Source organism: Megalops cyprinoides, chromosome 16 (assembly GCF_013368585.1).
Source record: "Megalops cyprinoides isolate fMegCyp1 chromosome 16, fMegCyp1.pri, whole genome shotgun sequence".
Lineage (NCBI taxonomy): Eukaryota > Metazoa > Chordata > Actinopteri > Elopiformes > Megalopidae > Megalops > Megalops cyprinoides.
Genome location: NC_050598.1, coordinates 24,861,383 through 24,885,918, shown reverse-complemented (window position 1 = coordinate 24,885,918; position 24,536 = coordinate 24,861,383). Strand labels below are relative to the sequence as shown.

The 24,536-nt window shown below is 46.8% G+C and overlaps 1 protein-coding gene across 7 annotated transcripts in view; it reads left to right on the top strand.

Moving 5' to 3' along the window:
- The window catches only part of dlg3 (discs, large homolog 3 (Drosophila)), an 87,228-nt gene extending 63,283 nt beyond the window's left edge, over positions 1-23,945 (top strand). For 2 of the 7 annotated variants that reach the window (XM_036548103.1, XM_036548098.1), the window contains 13 exons: positions 6,469-6,625; positions 6,800-6,902; positions 13,464-13,578; positions 16,740-16,916; positions 17,393-17,468; positions 18,245-18,341; positions 19,754-19,795; positions 20,129-20,179; positions 20,316-20,417; positions 21,525-21,697; positions 21,964-22,073; positions 22,918-23,009; positions 23,420-23,945. In XM_036548103.1, the coding sequence (XP_036403996.1) occupies positions 6,469-6,625; positions 6,800-6,902; positions 13,464-13,578; positions 16,740-16,916; positions 17,393-17,468; positions 18,245-18,341; positions 19,754-19,795; positions 20,129-20,179; positions 20,316-20,417; positions 21,525-21,697; positions 21,964-22,073; positions 22,918-23,009; positions 23,420-23,526 (1,402 nt within the window). In that variant the 3' untranslated portion in view covers positions 23,527-23,945. Of the gene's footprint in view, positions 1-6,468; positions 6,626-6,799; positions 6,903-7,922; positions 8,543-12,466; positions 12,514-13,463; positions 13,579-16,739; positions 16,917-17,392; positions 17,469-18,244; positions 18,342-18,941; positions 18,988-19,753; positions 19,796-20,128; positions 20,180-20,315; positions 20,418-21,524; positions 21,698-21,963; positions 22,074-22,917; positions 23,010-23,419 lie in introns of those variants that run through there. The other 5 variants (XM_036548099.1, XM_036548097.1, XM_036548100.1 and 2 more) reach the window with 4 other exon arrangements.
- The last annotated feature ends 591 nt before the right edge of the window (positions 23,946-24,536 follow it).

Below are 24,536 nucleotides of genomic sequence, written 5' to 3'. Positions count from 1 at the left end.
TCTAAACTGAAGTATGTGCATCTGCTGTCTGTCTGTATGCGTATGCGCTTGCCCGTCTGCATATTTACCATGGCGCAACTGCCTAAATTGATATGAAATTACACGGAGAGCTATACCCCTGTTATTTCAATGTGTGCATTTGGCTTCAGTCGTCGCCATGGTGATCTGCTGCGCACTGGCTGTCTGAGAGGGCTGAACAAATGACCCAGCAGACATCTCTCTCTCACCCCCCCTGTTCAGAGGGAGTGCTGTTTCGCTGTTTCTGCTGCTCAGCACTTTAAAACTCCGTGTGGTATTCTGATCTCTGAGTCTGCGTCTCCCTCAATGTGTAGCGTGTGATCGTGTGTGTGTGTGTGTGTGTGTGTGTGTGCGCGCGCATTCAAGTATATTTTGTGTGAGGGCATCCCTAGTACATGATGAGGAAAGAGAGGGAAGAAGATATACCACTCTTAGCAGTCTGACCATGTACACTGTGTAAGGCAATTGCTATTATACATCAGATTGCTATTATTATTGTCAATAATCAATGTTTATCCATAATTTATTCTCATGCAGTGTATGACTATCCCCATTTATATGCATTAGAGACAATAGTGGGTGGCTAGGCAGATGGCGCGTGGCAAGGCTGGTAGACAGAGATCTATCTGAGATACGGGGACTGAGATCATGGTAATGAGGGAGTCCTACCTGGCCCCCACATCGACACACATCTCTGCAGAAGAGCTGCTGGCGGTGGCAGCAACTCTGAAAAGCTGCTCAGTGCCATCTGTCACGCCTGGAGTCCACACCCGAGCCCGCCTTGCACAGAAGGCTCTTCTAGGCCCAGGCCCCCAGACCCGCCTCCCTGCCCCAGTGAGACCGTCCAGAGAGCGTGGGAGTGCGTGTGTCCTCAATATACGCTGTTGGCATTGTGAGAGATCCGTTTGTGTGTGTGTGTGTGTGTGTGTGTTTGTGTGTGTTTCTGTGCTCGTGTGTGTGGTGGGGGGTAGGGGTGATGTGTGTTGTTCTTGTTGGAAAGCCACATTACTGGAGGGGTGTTTAGAATATATCTGTGTACCTTCGTTTTTTCCCTGATCAGTGATCGTCCACCATGTATTTCAAGTGTCTTATATGTATGTGTACTCGTGAGTGGTAGCTACACACAAGCTTGTGTTTTTGCCTCTCTCCTCTGTCCATCTGAAAAATCAGAATGCCGTCTGCATTTACCGTCGTTCCTGTGGACATATAAACATCTGTATATGTGGGTGTGGTTGCCCTGTTTTTCAATGTACTGGTTTTGCAGTATATCTGCAGCCACAGACGGACTGTAGAGAGTGAAAGAGGAAGTAATTGAGAAGGTTGAGGGTATCTTGGGGTGGGTGGGGGGGGGGGTTGGAGCAATGGAGGCTCAGACGGCAGCCCATCAGGTCTCAGGCAAACAGCACAGGAATGTTTCTCCTGCTGCTGTCCTTAAGTAAATATAAACACTGGGCCCTGCTGCTACCATAAATGTATTGGGATGTGAGAGGCCAACCCTCCTCTCAGGAGCCACGCTGCACAGGTTCCTGCAGCTGTCATGACTCATCTGAATGTGGGGGAACCGAGGGAAGGCACCCAGCCCTCCCACACACACTCACACACTGCCCACTGGCACCTAGACGTACATACACACACATACAGACTGCCAGCTGACACACACGCTCACACTGCCCACTGACACACAGAGGTATATACACACATATACACACTGCCCACTGACACATAGGTACACATACACATATGGACTGCCAACTGACACACACGCTTACACACTCCCTCACACACACACACACACACACACACACACACACGCTGCCCACTGACACACAGATGCATATACATACATATACACACTGCCTACTGGTACACACGCACTCACATACACATATAAAAACAGACATGCACACAAACACACACACACACACACACACACACAGCATGCATCTATAAACTCATGCAGCTGTTATGGTTTTCAGGCCCTGTCATGTCCATTTTTATCTCAGGCAGAGTGATGATGTCATAGATCCATGTCAATCAGGGCCTTATCCAATAAGAGCCAACTTCTTATCTGGCAAGCTCCAGGCAAGGATTTACAGTGAAGTTTCTTTGAGTTTTTTTTTTTTCTTTTTTTAATTTTTTTAAATTGTAACAGAATATGCTCAGAGACGACTTCAGCCGACTGTGCGTGAGGAACTGAGTCAGAGAGTGCTCAGAGCGGCCCTCTGCCCATCTGTCCGTCCCCCACAGATTTCGTCACCAGCAGATTTCCATATCCATCTGACACACACCACAGCGGATTGGGCTCCTGCCTTCTCTCCCCTAAGCAGAGGACATTGTGGAGATTTGCCTGCACAAAAAGACATTACATGTTTCTAGAGGCAAAAATTGCACTGCATAAATATGCATACATATTTGAGACAATGAAGAGAGTCACTGATAGATTTGCAGCTGTAGAAACTTAGCAGACTGAGTGATAGTCCATTCCTTCACCACGGCATCAGTACAGGGAATAAATACTAGATCAATCCTCTGCCCTAATTTTTTTTGTGTGGGGGGTGGGGGGTGGCTGATGGGTTTCAATGGCTGACATGGTGCAGTAGCTGTCCATTTAGATTTACACCCATCTTTGTATCGGTAGCAGGGGTCCGTGTGAAACGTTTGTTTGATCGACTTCCTGAAGCAAAGGGAGCGACATTGTGGTAGTCTGATGTCACAGCTGTACCGACCACAGTTTGTGTAGAGTGTAAATACAAGGGAACAAATGGGTATGGCAGGGCAAGCAAGTTAATCAGTAACGTTGTAAAGTTTCCCTCCGGGCCATCCAGAATCAACCATGTGACTGAGAAGCATTAAGCACATCAGACATTAGACATCAGTGTTACAGGAGGCTTGAGTTCTCTGACCACCTTTGTTTTACAGAGAGTGGACATTGGTAAGAAGGGACAGGAACAGTGCTCAGCTTCAGCAGAGGTAGGATGTGTTCTTTGCGAGCCAGAGAATCATAGCCGGCTTCACAGAGCGCCCGAATGCAAACTGTTAATCATTCATTGCAGCTGGTTTATTCTTAGCTTCTCTGACAGGCCTGAAATATCTTGAACCGTCTGTTGCCTTGACTGAAAAGAACCCCCCCCCCCCAAAGAAATTAGAATGGAAAAGGAGGTCTGGAAGATGGAAGTAGCGAGAGAGAGAGAGAGCGAGAGAGTCCACGAGGGCCTGTGAGGGAAAGCTCTAAGGGAGAGAGCAGTCCTTTACCAGTGTGTGCCAACCACTAGAGCCGTGCACTTGTGATCTTGCCAAAGAGAAAATGCTTTCTGGGAGACTTTGTCTCTCTGTGTTTGTGGAAAATAGTGTCAGCAGTCACCACCATTAATCACCCAGCGGGAGCCAATTACCGAGATGAGGAGAGGGAAACAGCACAGTACTGGGGCAGCACGACCTTGTGACCTCCCCTACACCAACGAACCCCCCCCCCCCCCCCACTCCCCACCCCAGCCCACGTCAGCATCGGAACTGGGGAATGCCAGTCTGTATAAAAACAGAAGGGGAGAATGGGGGGGGGAGATAGAAAGAGATAGAGAGAGAGAGAGAGAGAGAGAGAGAGAACACATTGTTTCACAGGAGTATAACTATTTACATTCCTGGAGTTGATGAAAAAGGGGGGGGGGGGGGTCCCAGGATAGAGAGGGGCAGCTCTGTCCGTGTTTTTATACCCTTTGGAATTCACTCCTTTTTCACTGTGCTGTTCAAGCTATGCCACTGTCATGGTCCCGCCTTCTCCCACACATACACACAGCATACCAACACAGCTCTCTGTGACCTAACTTTACCAAGCACCACATTTCCTCTTAATTGTGTTTAGGCTGCGCACTTGAAGCCCTGGCTGTGTTTTTTTTTTTTTTTTTCCAATAGTCATCAGTTTGAACTGGTGATTTTTTTAGGTTGACAGAGAGTGGCACATGCAGTGCCTAATTTATGAATCTCTGAGGTTGTTTATGCTTTTACAAATTAGCCGGGTGCCCCTTAGTGGCTGCACCGCTAATCTGCACAATCTTGGGATGATGGGCTGGAATGCCGGGGCGCCGTGGAGGGTTTGGGCGTGGGCAAAGATGAAAGACGAGAGACAGCAAGCTGCAGGAGGAAGGTGATTTAGTGGAACTGGCGCTGCAGCAGCCTTGAGACAGTTCCTTTCATAGCCCTTAAGTCTTCAGAGCCACAGGAGGGAGAGAACACCGAACCACCGCAGACAGGAAGAGGTCAGGGGTGGAGACAGACAGATTCTGCAATCTGTTGCGAAGCAAGAGAGGTCGTCGTGGGTGAGCGAGGGTTAAGTCTTGCCCTGTAAACAGTGAGGTTGGAGTCTGACAGCTAGAGGGGAGCTGCTTCCCATCACCGCAAACCACCAACCTTAGGTTGCGCGCACGCACACACACACACACACACACATATACACCAGGGAGCACCCCATTGGAACACGGAACAGGACCGGGATCACGCCCTCCCGGAGTTTCGCAGGAGGGACAGGAGCGTGCCACCATGTTCACGGTCAACATTTCGTCCTCCATGTCGATTTTGCGACCGCATTCGGAGCGATGGGGCAGAAAGCGACTCTCTTTCAGGACCAAGCAGAGGATCCCCAGGTAACGGCATGCGGCGTCTGCGTCTTTCGCTTGGAACGAGATCCCCTCTCTCCTGGCACACGTGTCCCGCGTCTCCACAGTCGACGGCAGCAGTCTGATGCTGCCAGTGCCAGGGCTGCTGTGATCTTCGCGGGAAAGGGCTTGGAAGTCACCTAGCCTCACTGCTCAGATCTTTCATCAAAAACGTATTAGCGGCATTTAAGTGATTGTAGATGCGCTGCACGATGCTCTCAAAAGGCTTTTTGTCTTTGGTAAATACAACTGTGTGTGTGTGTGTGTGTGTCCAATTGAAGATATGGAAATGTGGGGTTAGAGAGGCTCCCTGTGATCAGCTCTCCTGTGTGGGAGCAGCATTAATACAGTCATACAGAAGAGCCAGTGCCACAAAGCCAGGCCTTCTCCACAGCCAACAGCCAGTCTGAGAGGCATTGTGAAGGACTTCATTATGGGCATAGGGGCGTAATACAATATTTATGCTGTACAAATACAGGTTAGGTTGAATGTGTGTGCATGAAGCTTTTAAGCAAAGGAAGTGGCATTTTCTTTATAGAGTAATGGTACTCATTGACTTGGTGCATGCAGTGGAACAATATGGAGCTATAGTTTTTACCACCATCTGATTGTGTTTCTGCTCTTCTATCACAATGCTGTTGATTTATATTAACTATATTTTAAACATTTTGCAACGCTATCAAAAAAATCTGTAACTTTGTGTTCTTTTGTAAAATGATTATGAGTTTTGACAAAAGAAAAGTATACATCTTGTCATTGATGTAAAAGCGCTCTCTTCAGCAGCTTACTGTTCTGCACAGTCACAAAGCATTAGGAGTTATGTGTGCTGTGCACCACAGACTGAGTGCAGAGTTAGGGAAGATCAGTAATGAGAACCATGCACTGCACTCTTTAGAGAAGGGGTGGCTGTCTGTGTGTGTGTGTGCGCGCGCGCTTGTATGCGTTATCGGTTGGGATGGCGGTCGGCTTTATGCTGTTGCGACAGAGTTTCCGCGTGTTAACCCACAGCGTGTTTTCCGAGGGCTTTCGATGGTCTCCAGCAGCGGTTCAGCCTCCCCACGATACTAACACAGCGCAGATACAGCGTTGGACCGCCTGCCTGGAGATGAGTCACGGCAGCTAACAGAGAACTGTAGTGGAGTGGTCAAGCATGAGGCAGGGCCGAGCTCAGTGTGCTCACGCTGAGTGTGTGTGTGTGTGTGTGTGTGTGTGTGTGTGTGTGTGTGTGTTAATATGGGCATGTCTTGGAGGGAGAAGGCTGGAGGTGGCCCAAGTTGCTGTTGCTTTGATAAAACACCCCAGGTCTTAGTGGACTCTTGTTGTGGCTTTAAATTCAGAACATATTGCAAGCAGTGAGCTGTGACCATTGTGTTCAATTATTTTTTTTTTTCTTGTAGCCCGAAAGCCGTATGGAATGTTGTAGAAAGCTGCTTTGCAAGTATTATCATGACTGGATTGCCTTAAAGCTTACTATATGCATCCCCCCACTTCTCTGGCCTCAACTGGAAGAAAAATACTGCATTCCATATATGTGAAATCATATTTATGGAAGGAATGATTTTATTTTTTATATAAATGCATACTGAAAGTGTTCACTTTCAAACATGTATAGAAAGCACTGCTCTACAATGAACATTGTACCTCATAGGTTGTATATATGCTGCAAATAAAATATGTGTTATGTTATCTCATACGTAAGGTGTATATATATCTATGGATCTGTGTAATTTCTGAACTGTCTTTCTCTCTTTCTGCCCTCCCTCTCTTTCTTGCGCACTGACGTTCTGGCCGTGTTTAACAGGGAGCCACGGAAGGTCGTGCTCCACAAGGGCTCCACGGGGCTGGGCTTCAACATCGTCGGGGGGGAGGACGGCGAGGGGATCTTCGTCTCCTTCATCCTGGCGGGGGGCCCGGCCGACCTGAGCGGAGAGCTGAGGAGGGGGGACCGCATCCTTTCGGTTAGTCCCTGCATTACAGGACTGAGGAGCGGTCGGGGGCCCTCAGTCTCTCAGTGTCCTAAGAGAAAATAGCCCTGAACATTTAGGTTGGCAGCTTCCTACCTGAGGCTGTGGGGGGGGGAGAAACAGACTGCTGTGATGCTGCAAAGCACTGAAATGCGTTTCCTGTCGCAGGTGAATGGTGTGAACCTGCGGAATGCCACACACGAGCAGGCCGCCGCCGCGCTCAAGAGGGCGGGACAGACGGTCACCATCATCGCCCAGTTCCGACCAGAAGGTAGGTCACCTCATCCCGAAATCCCGAGTCTGCTTGAGGAACACTGTGACACGGCATACTTTATCTCGCGCTCTAATCTCTGAAGATCTCGCCGGAGACCCATTTTGTGCCTCAAGGTGACACTGGAGGCTTCCTTAAAACAACAGGATTTTTTTTTTTTGCTGCACTTTCTTGCACAGTGCCCAGCCTTCCTGGTGAGTCATTGTAGGCATCAAAATGTGTGCCCAGTAGCATGTTGTGTGCTGTTATTGCTGGTTGTCCTTGGAGATATGACTGGAACAGACCCGGTGATCTCATTAGTGTTTGATTTGCAAATGAAGTGATCAGCTGATAAGGAAATGTCTAGATGGTTGTAATAAGCCGCTTCCCTTCCTTGTGGTTGATCAGGGAGATTTGTCTCCTCAAAGACACCACTTTGTGTCATAGTAATGTTGAATGCTTGAAAAGAGATTTTTGCTGCAAAACCAGTGCATATGGTGCATGAATCTAAACTAATCAGACTACCCTATCTGAACACTCCTTGCTTCACAATGCTGTACCATAATGGACAGTGAAAAAATACATTTTACTTTTTATAGGGGTTCCAAATGTTTGCACTACACGACTGTCTATTCTAAGGAATTGGATGTTTGAAAGTGTCATGGTGCCAGATCAGAATAAATCATGCTTTACCTCCTTTTTCTTATGGTGCAGTGGAATAAACATTCGTTGGTTATCTGCATGTAGCCTCATTTTTTATGTGTACAGAAGTGAAAATAAATTTTACATGGATTCATGAAGGATATGAGATTTTCTAAAGTGTATTGTGGCAGCAGTATGAGGATATATGTGAGTAGAAAGTGGTGTTGCGCTAGTCTTGGCTCGTTTTGTCCCTTTAAGGCAGGTAGGTCGAAGCGTTTCCTTTTTGACTCATTTTTTTCGAAGGAGGGCCTGGTTTGCAAATGAGGACATGCTGGGCAGTAGATCATTGGCTGGCTTCGGCTAGATTCAGATTCAGTCCCCTCCTATCACAAGGTCTGTTCGACGAACGGAGAGATCCTTTGCTAACTTCTAAGCGGTGGAACAAATACGGAGACCCGTGATGTCCCGAAACTGCCCGGCCGAGAGCGGCAGTTGAAGTCCTGGAGGGGCAAACGACGTGGAAAGAGAGGGGGAAGGGAGCAACGAGTCCGCACTTGAGAGGGAAAACTAAGGGAGAGACAGAGAAAGAAAAGCTCTTTTTAACTGACTCTGCGACTGTTGGGGGATGGGTCCTGCTTTACCTGCTGAATAAAACTGGATTCTTGTTTGGCTGTAACTTTTCTTGGATCCGGTCGCTACAGGAATATGAGAAGATTTAATGCAAGCAACTGCACGACACTGCAAGTTTTCAAGGGGTGCTGGCGCTGTCCTTGTTTCGTATTTCGCTGGAGGGAGGAGCGTTTAAGGGGAAAGGAGCTGTAACTTTTTTCTAGCTAATGATAGCTAATTGAACCCCGGGAGAGATTCGGAAGAGATCCGGTGAAGCTCGGTTTTGCATGGGAACCTCTGCCCATGTTTTTGGGATCTTTCTGTCTCGCACCGTCTGTGATCTTTCCATTTGCCGGGGCTCCTGGGCGAGGATAAAATAAAAAGAGACTCCGTGGCAAAGAGCGCCTTTGGTAAGATAACCCATCTGGTACAACCGATAGCTCGGAAGCTTGCTAAACATTGAAATCCAGAAACGAGTTTGTTAGCCAGCTAGCGTGATGTCTAGGTCCTTACGGTGTGGTACTGTCACGGCTAGGTAACTTTGTAAATGAGTAGCTATTTGGTGTGGATAGCTTGCTTGCTACTAGCATTTGATATTTTTAAGGCTTATCGCCTATTTTCTAAATTGTGTTTTGAAGTTGTTTCCATATGTGAACAGTGGGACTGACTTAAACCAAGTTAGGTAAGTTAGATAATTGCTAGCATTGAGTTAGCTTCTCTGTCAGGGAATATTCCCTTTCAATGAAACTGTTAGCCATGTTAGGAAAAATAGCTGGCTACATGAGTGTAGCTAGCTTGGTAGCAAAGTCCAGAGATAATAGATGGAAATTTATGATATTTTATTTGTTTGGTTATTGTTTCTATTATTGGACCCTGATATCTAGATAACCATTACCTACTTGATGCAAACAGATAACTTGTAATGTTAATTAGCTAACTAGCTAGTGCCCTTCAGTACAATGGCTAGCCCTGTGCCCCACCTCTTCAGGTATTCACCTTGGAACTAGTTCTAGCCAGGTGGTAACATTAGCTAATTAGCCTATGTGAGATCGACTTTTGTCGGCATCTGGTGAGAATTAGAAACTACATTTATTTTCCAAAATGCCTTGATTATACAAATGATAAGACCATAATACTCTAGAATTATAAACAGATAGCAGGTAGCTATCTAGCTAGCCTATCTCTTACATCATCACAATCCGACATGACGAAGAAATAAGTACGGGTATTTATGGGTTTTGTATCTATCCAGGAAATGGTGGATACACCAGATGATAGATGCATATAAATCATTTTGCTGCTGTGATGAATTTTACCTAGTGATTCAGTAGGAACCTTTAAGATTGACCTACTTAACACCATTCTTAGTGACAGTTTACTAAATTCCCATCCCTTTTACTTGGATTTTCGGTTTCGAGGTTTGGATTTTATGGATAATTAATCCATTGATTGATATTTTGCACCATTCAACTCAGCAGAACAGGTGCCCTGTTTTGAATAGGAAGAGCCATGAAGGGTATTCTCCTACGGAAGGAACCTCTTTTAAAGTGCTCAGTGTTAATTCATTAAAGTATACATGTATGCGTCACCGTGTAACTTGCATAACTCGTTGTTGGCATTGCTGTTCGGATTGTAACAACAATGAAAGGAAAATATGCGTTTCGGTTCAGGCCCCTATGCAGACTATGATAGGAATGTGGCAGTATAGGCTATCTCTGTCGCAGCATGCTTCCCTGCGTAGCCGTAGTTCTGATCAAACGCCGCTCCGCAGTTCTCTCGGAGGTGCTGGTATTTTAGCGAAAATAAAGGTCAGATCGTCGAGGCTGCATTGAGCTTTGAAACTAGTTGGAACGAAAGGGAGAGTTTGGCCAGCAGACTGTGTCCTGAACGCTGTGGGGTCAGGGCTGTACTGTACTTCAGGACTGATTTAAAACCCGTGTATTTCGCCTTTTCACCACTTGGCCTTGACTAGGTCGGTTGTGTTAACGTCAGCCAGGACGGTATTCACTTTCTCATTCATTTGTAGTGACAAAGAATGTTGTGTCGCTGAGATTAGAAGAATGTTTTATGATTTTCTGCCAAACAAAAATCAGCTTAATATATACCCACTTGAAAGTGGCAATACTGAGCTGTAGATGCAATTTAAAAACAAGAAACACTTGCTGCAGTGTCTCTAGTAAGAATCATAAATGCCAGTTTCTGATTATCTGGAGTATCTATTGGCAGAAGTTAAAGAAATCAGTCTCATGCCTCACCCTGACCAGTTAGTTAGTACCTGTCAGAACTGGGTGAACCCAGGTGCTGTACCACCTGAAGAGGTTAGTGCTCAGGGCATGACGCAAGGTATTGAGTTACTCTGTTGTCAAATAAGCACTTCTCAGCTGGCCAGCCTGATAGGTTTTGATGACATACACTGGCTTGCTTTTGTAAGTCACCTTTATTTTGAAACGGTAGCCGACTCTGCCTTTGACTGAAGCTATGCCTTCCTGTGACAGTTTCGCATGTCAGCGGTACACGGTGTACAGCATGTCTCCTGCGTGTTGTGCCTAGGCCGCCATTCACTTCTGATGTTAGCGGGAGAGTGATAGGCGTTAACGGCTGATAAATTCCCTGAAGCCTGGCATTGTTTAACCAGACAAGGGCACTTCGCTTCCCCGTGTCCTGCAGCGGGGGAGGGGTTTGCGGAGCCACCAATCCGCTGCCCTCTTCCCGGGCACGCCGCGCCTCTGGTTGCGTTCCCCATGGGCCTGGCCGCTGCTTCAGAGCATAGCCTAGGTAACCGGAGCTGGAATGGCGGTTTACACTCCAGCCCGTCGGGAACAAGCGCCGAGAACGACGCCAAGCTCGTTGTCAGGGCCGGAGTGCAGCCTCCGCCGTACGGGCTGCCTCTAATTAAAAGCTAATGCGGAGGACTCCATAAACCAAGAGCGCAAATTGCTGCTCTGGAGCTACTCCTTGTGCCCCCCCCCCCTTCTTCATTCATTTGCTGGCTGGTTTTTATGAACACAACTTGCTTCTTCCCGTGGAGCTTGCTGATGCCGAGCTTCCTCTCTCTGCGTGACACAGCTGTAGTTACAGGTCTCGGTTCTGTCGGCCAGGGAGGTCAGAGCGAAGGAGTCACTGTCAGCTCCAGCAAGGTAATGTTTCCCGCTCGTGACCTGGATGCCTTTGAGCGCTGCAGTGGTGTTTTAGTGGACTTTATGCCTTTCTAGTCAGAGTGGCTGTTCTGTGCAGGGATGCCATTACAGTGGGATTTTAATGCAGATTTCTCTGTCGGGCAGCCTGGAGGACTGTGGTGGTTAAAGCCCAGACTGGTAGTGCTTACAGTGGAAGAGGCTTTTTACTGACCTCTTCTCTGCCCTTAAAGCTCTCCTTTCATTAGGCGCACACTTGCGATATTGTATTACCGCTTCAAGAACAAAACATGTTCTCGCCCGGCCCGGCAGAAGTAAATGAGGACGAGCGGTATCTGTGCAAGATGCAGAAACGACCCAGTTTCCAGACGCAGAGGCTTCGCTGTCCTCTTTAGGGGTCACCCTAAATTACCAGCCTTGATACTTGCTGCGAATTAGCGCGGGGTGCAGCTGAAGTACGTGTGTGTACTGTGTGTACTGTGTGTACTGTGTGTGTGTGTGTGTGTGTGTGTGTGTGTGTGTGTGTGTGTGTGTGTGTGCGTGTGTGTGTGTGTGTGTGTGGAGAGAGAGAGAGGGGTGGTGGGGGGTGGAACCTTGCCGGGCTTTGACTGGCTTGGTGTCAGATTGCTTAGCTATCCCCATGATAGCCACATGGAGCGAACAGCAGCTGTCTCCACTGTTGCCCATTACACGTGCGCTCTCTTCTCTCCCACCTTCCCTGTTGCTTCTGGCAGATGGAGCTGGACAGGAGGGTGGTGCTGATATAGTTGGAGGAGGCGGTGAGAGTGAGTGCTGACTAGTCCTCTCAAAAATGAGGACTCGAGCACCTCCATGCACCTCTCATTTGCCTAGAGGAACAGGGAAAACTACCTGCTCTCCTGTTTGTGTTTTAAAATGGCTCGGACGTCTGTGTTGTACCCCCTGACTTCATTTCTCTGTTCGTCGTTCCTCATTCTCTCTCTCTCCCCCCGTCTGTGTGCTTTGCGGACTGTTCTGTCTGCCTGCTTCTTCCTTTGCTGCACTGCCGTTCCCATAGTGCCAGGGGCGTTGCCCTGGTTACAAGCAGGTGGTGTCGGGTTACCGCACCTTGTGGCGTCACTCCCCAGCTCTGTGTTAACCCCTGAACCGGCAGAGCTGGTCTCGTTCTCAGCCGCGGTTTCTGTTTGCTTTGATTTCTGCTCTTCGGGTTTCGGCTGAGGTGGTGCTCTTCGGAGCTGGCATCTGAGAGAGAGTGTCTGTGTTTGCCGGTGGGTGAGCTTGTGTGTTTTCAGCAAGAACTGTTAGTAAATCAGTAACAAGCTTCGCAGGAACGGTCAAAGGTGGTTTGAAAGCAGAAAGACTTGTATTTTTTTATGTGGCAAAATTTTAACCTATCATGCATTGGTGTGTTGAAATATAAGAGAACGAAACCTAGGTTTTCCAAATAGATAAACTACTAGTCTTTCTTTACAAGCCTTGGCTGAACCTCATAGACTGGAAGGGCAGGTCTGACACCCGGTTTGTTCCTTCCTGTTTTTTCGCACCTCACATATTTGCGAGGATGTCACCTTGTCATCTTCATCCGTCCCGTGACCTAGAGACTTGCACCATTCCTGCTTCCGTGTCACTCACCATTGTTCAGCGGCTGGCTGGAGGTTCTCTCTCGCTCATGTCTGTTATCTCCTGTGGGCTGATCTCATCTTCGTTTTTGGGTTGTTTTCTTCCTCCGCAGTGTGCTGGTGTGCATGTCACACCACCTCGTCTGCAGCGCCGGCCTGCATGTTTTATGAAGTGGCACCAGCAAGGATCATAGATCACCTCTTGCTCTGGAACAGGAAATCTATGCTTGATATGCAATGAAAAATGATTAGAGGGAATTCTTTTTAGGGGCCTTTATATTACAGTGATGAGCGCATGTTGGAGCTAATTAAGATGCATTATTGATCACCTGACAGGAGATATTAGCAGAAGGTCTGACAGGGATGCAGGGCGAAGTTTCCTCCGCTCCTGAGGTCATTAATCACCGGCAAACAGGCGGCTGATGCTTGCCCCTCCTCAGGCAGTGCAGAAGCGCCCGGCTCCTGGGCGGATGGGCGGGCTATCCAGGACAGCGCAGAAGTGGAGCAGGCTGCACTGCAGTCGCGAGGCGCTGAGGCCGTATAACGCAGGAGTAACTTTCATCTGTCTCCCTCTCCCCCCCTTTTTCCTCTGTCTGCAGAGTACAGCCGCTTCGAGTCCAAGATCCACGACCTGCGGGAGCAGATGATGAACAGCAGCATGAGCTCGGGCTCCGGCTCCCTGCGCACCAGTGAGAAGCGCTCGCTCTACGTCAGGTACGCCCCCTCGAAAACGCGCGTCGCCCCCTCGAAAACGCGCGTCGCCCCCTCGAAAACACGCGTCGCCCCCTCGAAAACGCGCGTCGCCCCCTCGAAAACGCGCGTCGCCCCCTCGAAAACACGCGTCGCCCCCGTGCTGCCGCCGCCGTCACTGTCTGCGGTCGGTGCGCATTCACTTTTCCCACCTTGGAGTACCATTCTTTGAATGTTTGACACAGGGCACATGAGGTGAAGAGAGCATTTATTAGATTCGTGACATCTACTACTCTGCTTGTAATATGGCCTGGCAGTAGGCTTTTTATATTACTCGTGTTGTCTTGGTGGATTTTTTCTGATGTCGGGCACGCTTGTCTTTACAAATCGGTTTTTAAGTCTTTGTGCTTGGCATATTATCAGTCTGTTATCGAGTGTAGCATCGCAGCGTGAATGATTTGGAAACTGGCCCAGGAAGCGGGACAGGTGACCTCCCGCGGCTGTAATCGCAGCTCCCTGACAGAGGCAGGGTTTCTGGGGTCAGGCTTAACCTGGCTCTGTGTGTGTTAAGGTGTGAAACTGGAGTAGGTCTAAAAACACTGAGCAAGTTACACTCTGCTGTGACATTTTTAAGTTGCACAAATACACGCCTACATCACATGTAAAAGAGCTAACGAGTATTTATGGACTGGATAGCGTAGGAAAAAGTTGGCGAGTGGTGTTTTTTGCTCAAGCAAGCCATAACTGCAAGCTTGTGATGTATTTCTGCTCTGTGTAGGCAGAAGAGGGCAGTTCTGTGCATGAGTTTTATTTCTGTTACAGGGGACATTTGTCTAAAGAGAAGTGAAAACCCCCTGAGCTTATCTTTACCTTACCTGACATTTTTATATATAAATGCGTGTGTGTGTTCACACACACAGTGCCCTCCATATTTAGTCACACCCATGATTAGATGGAAACAAACACATGATGTAATAGAAAAAATTACATATTGGATAGTTTTCTAGTTCTCTGTCATGCATTTGACAACATTGCACAGATCAAAGGCATATTCTTTGTACATAATTTATTGTGGAATAAAATCCACTAAGTTAAATATAAATAAGTTAAATCTGAAATTCATTTTAGAACAATATGGAAGGCTCTATATATATATATAAATAGTGTGTTTTACACAGTACTGGAATGTGAGCCCGCAGCATTCGTAACCCTCTCTGTGCAAAGCTGGGTGTGTCTTACACTGTAATGCATCCCTTGCTGCTGGGACAGCTTCCAGCGTCTCAGAAACTAATAAAAACTGTCACAATAAGGCAGGAAGGAGGGCGCTGCCGTCGGGAGTCACAGGGGAGGGCCTGACCTGGTGAGCTCTCTGCTCCAGGCTACCGCTCAGAGTGGCTGTGTGATAACCGCTGCCTCTGTGTGCCTTTCCGTGCCCTGTGTACTTTAGAGTGTGTGGAGAACGTGAATGTAAACACAGGGTGTGCGTAACCTCCACAGGTACCTTTGCCAATTTTTGGAGCAGTGAACTCCCGTACTTTTTTCCCCTTGGTCCTTGTGCAAATTGTTCATCTGTTTGTACCACAGGCTCTGCTTGGGAAGTATGCTGGGACTGCTGAAATCTAACAGGATCTTTTTTTGTATCGACCTGTAGCTGAAAATGTAACAATAACTTCCGAGTCTCATACACAGCAGTATTTTTGCTGGATCAAACCCAGATTTCCACACACTTTTGTTCTTTAATGCAGTGTTGTACACACTCAGCACAGCCGTAGCTTTACCTCTGTTGCTTATTTTCACAGTCTGCTTGCACACACAGCTGTTTGAGATGACTAACTAGCAAAGAGTCAAGTGATCTATCATTCAGTAACTACAACTAACTGCAACTGCATATTATGGATAATTGTTTAATACTTATTGACTAGCTTACTGGCCAATGCCCTAGAGCTCCAACAGACCCCCACAGAGCACTGCCATTCAGTTTTTTCCCTTTGATTCTCCAAATACCCATGGTTCTGTGATGGGAAAATTCAGGTCTTTCGGGCTATTTCTAATCACTCTGTGGATGATCTTGCGCTAATCAGTTCCGAATGAAAATTGCACAATGTTTGTCACTCTCTGACTTTTTCTTGGTGCTATTATACCACCTCAGTCTGTAAAGGTGTAAATGCCTGCTGTGAGTATTAGGGGCATTAATGCGCCCCGTGGTGCTGCATGCTGGATATGTGTGAGTGGCGCTGTCCGTTAGCGCGCAGCAGCAGCAGCAGCAGCACCCCCTCAGGGGCATGTCCACAATCCAGGGCAGGGGCGGAGTGGCCGGGAGCATCTCCACCCCTGTGAAAGCTTAGCGTAGCGCTGCGCTAATGCTTCCAGGAGCACTCACTGCCGTTAGAGCGACACCCGCAGCAGGGCAGTGTGCCGCCGTGAAAGCAAACTTCATACTGCGAGGCTTCACTTCTGCCGGGGCCGATAGCGCTGATAACACCAGCTGCAGCACGGCTTATCTGCGCTGGGAAGGAGTTCATAGGTTCAAGTTTGGGGTTTGTTAACAGTGTCTTTGTACACATGTGGAAATGCACAGATAGTGAGGCTTAATGATGTTTATAAAAGCAGGCTTGATATATTACTTAAGAAAAAGTAAGAATCAGGGCAGTGCATCGGAGAAAAGAAGACTAATTACACAACTGAAAAGCTCTTAACTAAAAATGCTTTCTGATCTGGGACAAGACTTGCAGTTATGGACCGTTGCTCTCTATGTGTTCTGTGGGTGTGGGGATATTACAAAGGGCTTGTGGGTTCTCAGTGATTGAAAACTGAAACGGTAAGCAGGTAGGCATCCAGTATAATGAGCATGGCTCCCATTCAACACCTGGGAGCCTTACCTGTGTGACAGCATTCAGACATTCTGAGCCGAACACAATGAAGGGCTGTTTTTGGGGTCATCTGTCACCTGTTTGCCTCTAGGGCAGGGGGAATAAAGGGGTCTTTCCTCTTGAAAGGGTCCTTTGAGGAAACAAAGAAGTCAGTGTGTGTATCACCCTCAAAACTTATTTTTATCAGCCATCTTAAAAGCACACTTTTCAGGGCGGGAGGTTGCTTTGTTTGTAGATCTGGAGGTTTTGAAGGAGTTAACGTGGGCAGTATCCTGCACTTTCCTGTGACGCATGTGTCATCTCCTGCCTTCGCAGGGCTCTGTTTGACTACGACCGCACCCGGGACAGCTGCCTGCCCAGCCAGGGCCTCAGCTTCTCGTACGGGGACATCCTGCACGTCATCAACGCCTCCGACGACGAGTGGTGGCAGGCCAGGCTGGTCACGCCCCACGGGGAGAGCGAGCAGATCGGGGTGATTCCCAGCAAGAAGAGGTACCGCCCCCCGCCCTGGCTGCTACACCCAGCAGTCTGTGCCTGTCCGTTACGCTTCAGTCTCTACACTCTACAGCAGCATCCAGAACTCCCAAGCAGGACTAGGCCACAGTGCAAAAATGCCTCTGTAGTAAAGAACTAAAGCAGCCTGCCCCTTGCTTGCGTGGGGTGGTTGTGCTCCCTGATTTGTGGAAAAATACCGGGGGGGGGGGGGGGGCAAAATTACATTACATTATTGTCATTTAACAGACATTCATAACCAGAGCAACTTACGTACAGTATGTTACAATTGTATCCGTTTATACAGCTGGATATTTAGTGAGGCAGTTGTGGGTTTGGGGGCAAATACCTTGGCCAAGGGTACAACAGCGAGGGTACAACTTACTCCTTACAGTTACGCCACACTGCTGTCCAAAATGCTGTTTGTTTGTGTCCAGTCCCGCTCCAGCAAACACAACTCTCTTGTTTCTGTGCAGAGTGGAGAAGAAAGAGCGCGCCAGGTTAAAAACGGTCAAGTTCCATGCCAGGACGGGCATGATCGAGTCCAACAGGGTGAGTACGGTTGCACATGGCTGGACCAGCGCTCTCTCGCTCGCTTCCTCTCTCTCACTTCCTGTGCACTGGGGAGCTGACCCGCTCGCCTCTGAGCGTGAGGGGTCTGCATGCTGTAGGCAGTGAAGAAGAGCATGTTTCAGATTGCTGCATGAGAAGGGTGGGTGTGCGTGCGTGTGCGCGTGTGTGTGTGTGTTGGCATGTGCGTGCGTGCGTGCATACGTGTGTGTGTGAGTGAGTGTGTGTGCGTGTTCTTGTCAAGCTGCTATCCACTTCACTGCTCAAAGACACATCATTGGAACTTCTGGAATGGTTGTGCCGTTAACTGTCCTTTATCGGGATCTGTCTGAAATCTCACAGCAATGTTTTTATTGATTTTGCCTTTATTGCAAATCTGTAGTGTTTGTCAGGGATGTAGTTTGCTTTTTAGCTGTTAAAATGTTTCTGCAAAAATAAAATGAAAACCACTGGCTGTCTGTTTTCAGATTTACAGAGTTGTTATTCTTTATTGTTGTGTAGTTTTTTTACAAGTCAGGTTTATGAAGTCTAGGTGTCTTCATGCATTTCATTGTCTTTATTTTTTCAATTTTCACTTCATTTCCCTGCTGTTTTGGTCATTGTTCATGTTCATAATAAATTTATCAGTTTATTTTGATTTCTGTTCTTGTGTGCATGGGTGGCATTCTGTGCGCTGTGCATTTCATTGAAACCCATTCTGTTTTCTTTTGTTTCACCCCTCCCACCTCCCCTCCCGCCATCTGTACATCTCCCAACAGTCAGTCAAAGTAAAGCGTAAAAAGAGCTTCAACCTCTCGCGCAAGTTCCCGTTTTACAAGAGCAAGGAGAATATTGTGGAGTGTGTGGAGACTGAACGTAAGTACCAGCGTGTGAGAGGGGGGGTGTTGTAACACTGTCCCTCAAGCTTCGGCCTTCCTCTCTCACTTCCGCCCACCTTGCGTGTGCGGGCGTTGCTGTCCTCACCTCTCTTCTGCCCCGGAGACGACCGACGCCGGCTCTGGGAGTCTGGGTGGCGGTCCTCTCTGCGGGACCCACAGGTGCGGAGCTGGACTAACACTAGCACGCTGCGCTGAAACTTACCTCACTCTCTCTCTGTCTGCTGCCCTGGTCCCTAATGACTCTCTAATGCACTGAATGGTGTGCATAACCTACATGCAACACTTAATTAGTTTTACTCGACTCGCAGCAAGAGCACAGAGAAAATTTCATCACCGCTAATGACCCTTTCTAATCCATTTGTTGACTGGAGCCCTGCTTTTGAAGATGAAAAATTCAGCAGCACCCCCCAGGTCCCATCCCCCCCCCAAACGGAGGCACAGAGTCTCTCGCTCGGAGAGCACAGCGGTGCGGTGTTGGTCCACTCCCTACGAGGGCCCTGTCCAGCTCTCACTAACCTCTCTTCTTCCTGTCTGCTCTTTTCTCTTCGTTTCTGCTCTCGCCTGTCGGGACACTCAGGACTTCCCAGGGTTAAGCGATGACTTTTATGGATCAAAGAGTTTGAGTAAGTGTGTGGTTCTCCTGTCACACAGCCTCCCCCCCCCCCCGTGAGCTCAGAGCAGGACACCCCAACCAGGCCCCCCAGTCAGGCGATAGTGTCCTACAGTCTTCTAGGGCAGGGTCTGGATGGTCTCTGTTGAGTCTAGTTACTGACTTATACCCTTGAAGACTTCGTTGGATGTAAAAACAGACTAAGTGGGGCAGTGCATGAATCACAAGGTGGAGAAACCTCCAACCCTCCATGATGGAGTGGAAGTCCCTGCTTTAGGAGATTGCCTGCGTCTGCCCCCCCCAGCCTCTGACATCGCCATCTATGCGTTCAGGGCTGAGAGAGCCAAGGGCTGAGCGAACGAGCCTAAGACTGGTGTTTTCTTTGGCACGCGCTGGTATCTCTGTCGGCCTCCGCAGAGACAGGGCCGGCTGCAGGAAACGCTGGCCCGCGTGTGGAAGGTCAGTAGGGACATTGTAAGAGGAAACACTTCATTTCCTATTACTGGCACCTCTAACCACTTCCACCCTGGGCTCCGGCACTATGTCCCGTTAAACGGCAGCAGTGAGCCGCTCGTTTGCATTTCTTTTTTTTTTTTTTTTTTTTTTTTTCCAAAAGGGAATTGCAGTGGCAGGAGATCTAGTTCTTTCCCAACGAGTAAAGTGGACCTGGTAAATTCCTTGTTTAAAAAAAAGAGAGAAAGAAAATCACCCCTCCATCTGATGCTGCCTGTTTTAAATGTTATTTTAACCTTGTTTTTCCCCTCCCTCTCCCCCCGCAGAATGCTTGACGTCCAACACGAGCGACAGCGAAAGCAGCTCCAGTGAGTTGCCCTCATCTCTGGCAGCCCTCTCTGCCAGGGGACACAAAGCCCTTTAATGAAATCAACACTACAGCAGCTGCCTCGTCTCTGAGCCCAGGCCTGCTTATTTCCCAGCTGACTTCCGTGGCAGGCTGTCAGTCCGACGGGACGGCATCTCGGCGCACGGCAGACCGTAGTGTCTCATGCGCTGTAGTAGTAATGTTGGCAGCACTTAAGGCACACTTAAGGCAACACCAGACAGCTGAGGCAAAATTACACCAGCTATATGTCAGCCTGTTTAATCACTATTAACACGTTGCTGAGACATTTCCGTTTCCCCTCTTTTTTTTGCAGAAGGGCAGGAAGACACGATCCTGTCCTACGAGCCCGTGATTCGACAGGAGAGTAAGTGAGATGTATTTTTAAATCTCTCCCACCCCCCCCCCCCCGGCAAAAGACTGGCACATTAATTACGGAAAGCCAAGGATTATTGTTGGCCTTTTGCACAACGGTGTTTGAGACGTGTTTGTTTTCTCTGCAGTTCATTACACAAGACCTGTGATCATCCTGGGACCCATGAAGGACAGAGTAAACGATGACCTCATCTCAGAGTTCCCTCACAAGTTTGGGTCTTGTGTACCACGTAAGTGTTGCGGGCATGTGATCCAGCATGCCTGACAGTGGGGCAGAGCCGTGCTAATAAGTGAATGCATGCGGGAACTGAAACAGTGCTGTGTGGGTTGGGCAGATGTGGGTAGAAAATAATCTGCATGAATTGCTGGTAGGTTCACATTTTGAATAGGTGGGGAAATATTTTGCCTCTGGAAAAGCTCCCATGTCCTGGTCTGTTTCTAAAGGTCCTGACCTATGTGGCAAGTTGGCTAATTTACTGCTCTGCGGTCTATGTTGCACTGGATCCACTTTCCCTTCCCTGATCATAGTCCTGTCCACTATGAGCTGTATGTAGCTACCTTAGATGAAGACACAAAATCCCCATATAGTAAATTCCCACGGATCTTCATTATCTTAAAAGCAATCTACTTCAAAATCTACTAAGCCAATGTATTAAATACCCAGTTTCTATTATTTGGAAACTAAATGGTCATTTTTTTGTCTTTACATATGAAGGCCTGATATATTTGCATTTATTGTAGCTTACATTTGCTTAGATAGTGATCCTAGTGAGCAGTTGCCAGCCATCAATTAAATAATGAACAAGATAGCTAGGTGTCAAGCAACATGTCTAGTTTGTCTTCATGCTAGCCACATATTTTGGTGCAAATGTAGTTAACATGCTGTCAGTCCAGAGTTGTATGACTGGATTTCCTGCCTAGGTGCTAGCTTAGCTACTTTAACAATGGCAAATTACATAGATTTATTAATAATGACTTCAAATTAAGGATCTGTTTTAGCCAGCTAGCTCAAATCGCCAGACTGTTTTCTCACTTCTGGGCAACTGCAGTCGGGTGATTCTGTGTATCCCTGATACAAGTGTGGTAGCAGTGGGCACAGTTCAGCTATGCTGGTCTATTCACCAAACCCCAGTGAAGCCAACTCAGCGGGTTCCATAATCTAAGATGTGTGCAATTATATCTTTTTTTTTTTCAGAAGCAAATCAAACCATGATTAGCCCATGCATCGTTAAACTGCAGTAACTGGAGAAATTTGAATAGTTTGCGGGAATGATTGTTCTGGGCTTCAGTGTGCACCTCCCAGGTGCAGTGGGTGAGTAACGGCTCTCCCTGTGCAGACACCACCCGGCCCAGGCGGGAGAACGAGATGGACGGCCAGGACTACCACTTTGTGGCCTCGCGAGAGCAGATGGAGAAGGACATTCAGGATAACAAGTTCATCGAGGCCGGCCAGTTCAACGAGAACCTCTACGGGACCAGCGTCCTGTCCGTCCGAGCTGTGGCAGAGAGGGTAGGCAGCACAAAGCGTGCGTGTGTGTGTGTGTGCGTGCGCGCATGCATGCATGCATGTGTAACTGCTTACGTAATTTAATATGCTAGTTAATATTTGTTAAACTATTTGGTTATTTTTTCCTTGAGCTTGTATAGTTCTTTTTTTTTATTTTTCGACCAATACAGCTAAATTCTCCAGGGCTGGGAGATGTGCTGTCTGTGACCAAAGTCTGAAACTCTGTTAATCTGTCCTTGAATGACTGCACTCCCACTCTCCTGTCGTAGGGTAAACACTGTATCCTGGATGTGTCCGGGAATGCCATAAAGCGATTGCAGCAAGCACAACTCTACCCAATCGCCATTTTCATCAAGCCAAAATCCATCGAAGCCCTAATGTAAGTTCTCTGAAACCGAAGTGTTCAGTGATCATGCATGTCTATTTAAAATAAATAAATGAAATAAATGAATAAATGAAAACGCTGCATCTTGCATACAACTGAAAGTAAACAGAGGAAATACCCCAGGATTAAAGTCCAGGTCTCAAGTGGCCATGCAGTATATCAGATACAATGTCACACTGAAACAGAATAATATATTAGGTTTGTAGTTGTATTTTAGGACCATTATTTTAGGTTTGTAAGAATATACATGTCATTTTGCTGTCATTTAACTTCAATTTTATGATATACAAGTTTAGTCCATGCCTTAATGAGAAAAGGAAACACTCTTGCTCAACTGCATACCACAAGAAACAATGGAGAACTTATAAATAGCTGGCTAGCTTCATGTGTGAATAGCCTGTAACTGGAAATATACACCCTTAGAAAAAGAAAATTAGGAAAACATTTGTCACAGTTCATGAATATTATACATGAAAAACGTTCACAGTGCCGTCTGTAAACTAGGCAAGGTTTAAGAGAACTCTTTGTGCAGTGTACCTTACTTTCCGATACGGTCACAGGAAAAAAGGATTCTAGGATTATTTGAAAGAGTTATGTCTAGGAGAGGTCACAAATGGCCTGTTCCTTCATTTTTAAAGCTTTAGGCTGCAAGGGTCTGTTATGTTATCAATGTTATGTTATTTCAAGGGTGTTTTTTTTTTTTTTGTTTTTTTTTCTACAATTTCAAAATTGAAGTGAGCGTACTTTCATGAAGCATAATTTTTGTAATAAATACAGTTAGCAGTACATTAATATGCAACAGCCATTCCGTGCCCTTACCTGTATTTTTGTTCTGAAGGGAATTGAACAAGAGGCAGACATACGAGCAAGCCAATAAAGTCTTCGACAAGGCAATGAAGCTGGAACAGGAGTTTGGCGAGTATTTCACAGGTAACTATACAATTCAAGTTTGAAAAAGTGAAAATTTGTATTTTATTGTCTGTGTCAAAGACTATTGATATTAATATTAATACTCTGATCATTATCTACTTTTTCCTGTCAATCATAATTGACTTGCATAATACCAGCTGTGAGCTGTAACCATGTGTGTTGAAGTGATTATAATACTAGAAAATAGTTACTCCATTTCTCCGTTCACAGGTGATATTTTTACTCACCTAATGGGTTGTACCTAATGGCCCATCTAGGCTATACGTTTGCACTTTCCTGCTTTCTGTGTTTGAGTGATGAGGAAACTGGCATTCTGAGATTTGAGTTAATGTTTACCGTTCTATGCTAAACAGTAATTTAATATACTGGCATCGTATTTTCTGACACTTCCTGTTTCCTCCTTGCTGCAGCAATTGTACAGGGTGACTCGCTAGAGGAGCTCTACAGCAAAATCAAGCTGATCATTGAAGAACAGTCGGGACCGTACATCTGGATCCCCTCCCCAGAGAAGCTCTGAGCATCCTGTACCCTGCGGCCATGAGGAGTTCCCCCCCCAATCCCTCCCTTTTTACAGATATGTTTCATATCCAGTTTTATTGTCATCATTCTGTTAACTCTCAAATGAAAGTCTTATCACCATTTCTGTGACTGTGCACACCCCTGCATGAGTTTCTCAACAAAAATCCATTCAAGACTGGAAAAAAATGTCATTCCAAGTGAATTTTTATCATTTAAAACAAACAAAAAAAGGGAAAAAAAAACAAAATGAATCAGTTCATGACAGCGGATGGATGGCGAAGATCAGAATGTCTTAAAAAGGCGCTGAAGTGGGATTTGAGAATTTGGGATTTGCAGGGGGAGGAGACAAAACAGTACAAGCTGGAACTATTTGTAAATGTTTATAAACGTGTGCATTAAAGACATGGAAGATGAGAAGCAAAGACCAATGAGTTTTTTCTACAAGGACCAGATACAAATCAACCCCCCCTGATGGTACTATTCAAGGAGTGTTTTCCAATGTTTATACATTTTAAAAAAAAAATGGTGACGAAAAGTACAAACTGGTGATCTGGAGTTATCTGAAACCAGCTTGCTATTTGATTGGCTGCTGGCAGTTTGTGATGCAGCCAATCAAGACATCCTGGGAGGAGGGACAAATGGGGAAAAATGGGACAAGAATCTATACGTTTATATTACTGAAACCACAAGGTAAATGATAAAGTTCTATGGAGAGATGATCTTACTACATATTAAAAACTACACATTGTTTTACACTTCACCAGAATTGTCGATATGGAGGGCTGTATGATTTCATTAGTTTTTGTTGTTTTTGTGTTTCTTTGTTGTGTTGTTTTTTTTTTTTAAAAGCTGCTCTGGATTAAGAAAGGGGGTAGAGAGGTGTAACTGGGCTCTCTGCAAAATACCAAACTGCCTTACATAAAATATATAATATAATCTTTACAACTATTCAAAGAGAGACAGTACAACAATATTTACATATTTCCCATGACTAATCTTCCAAATGAC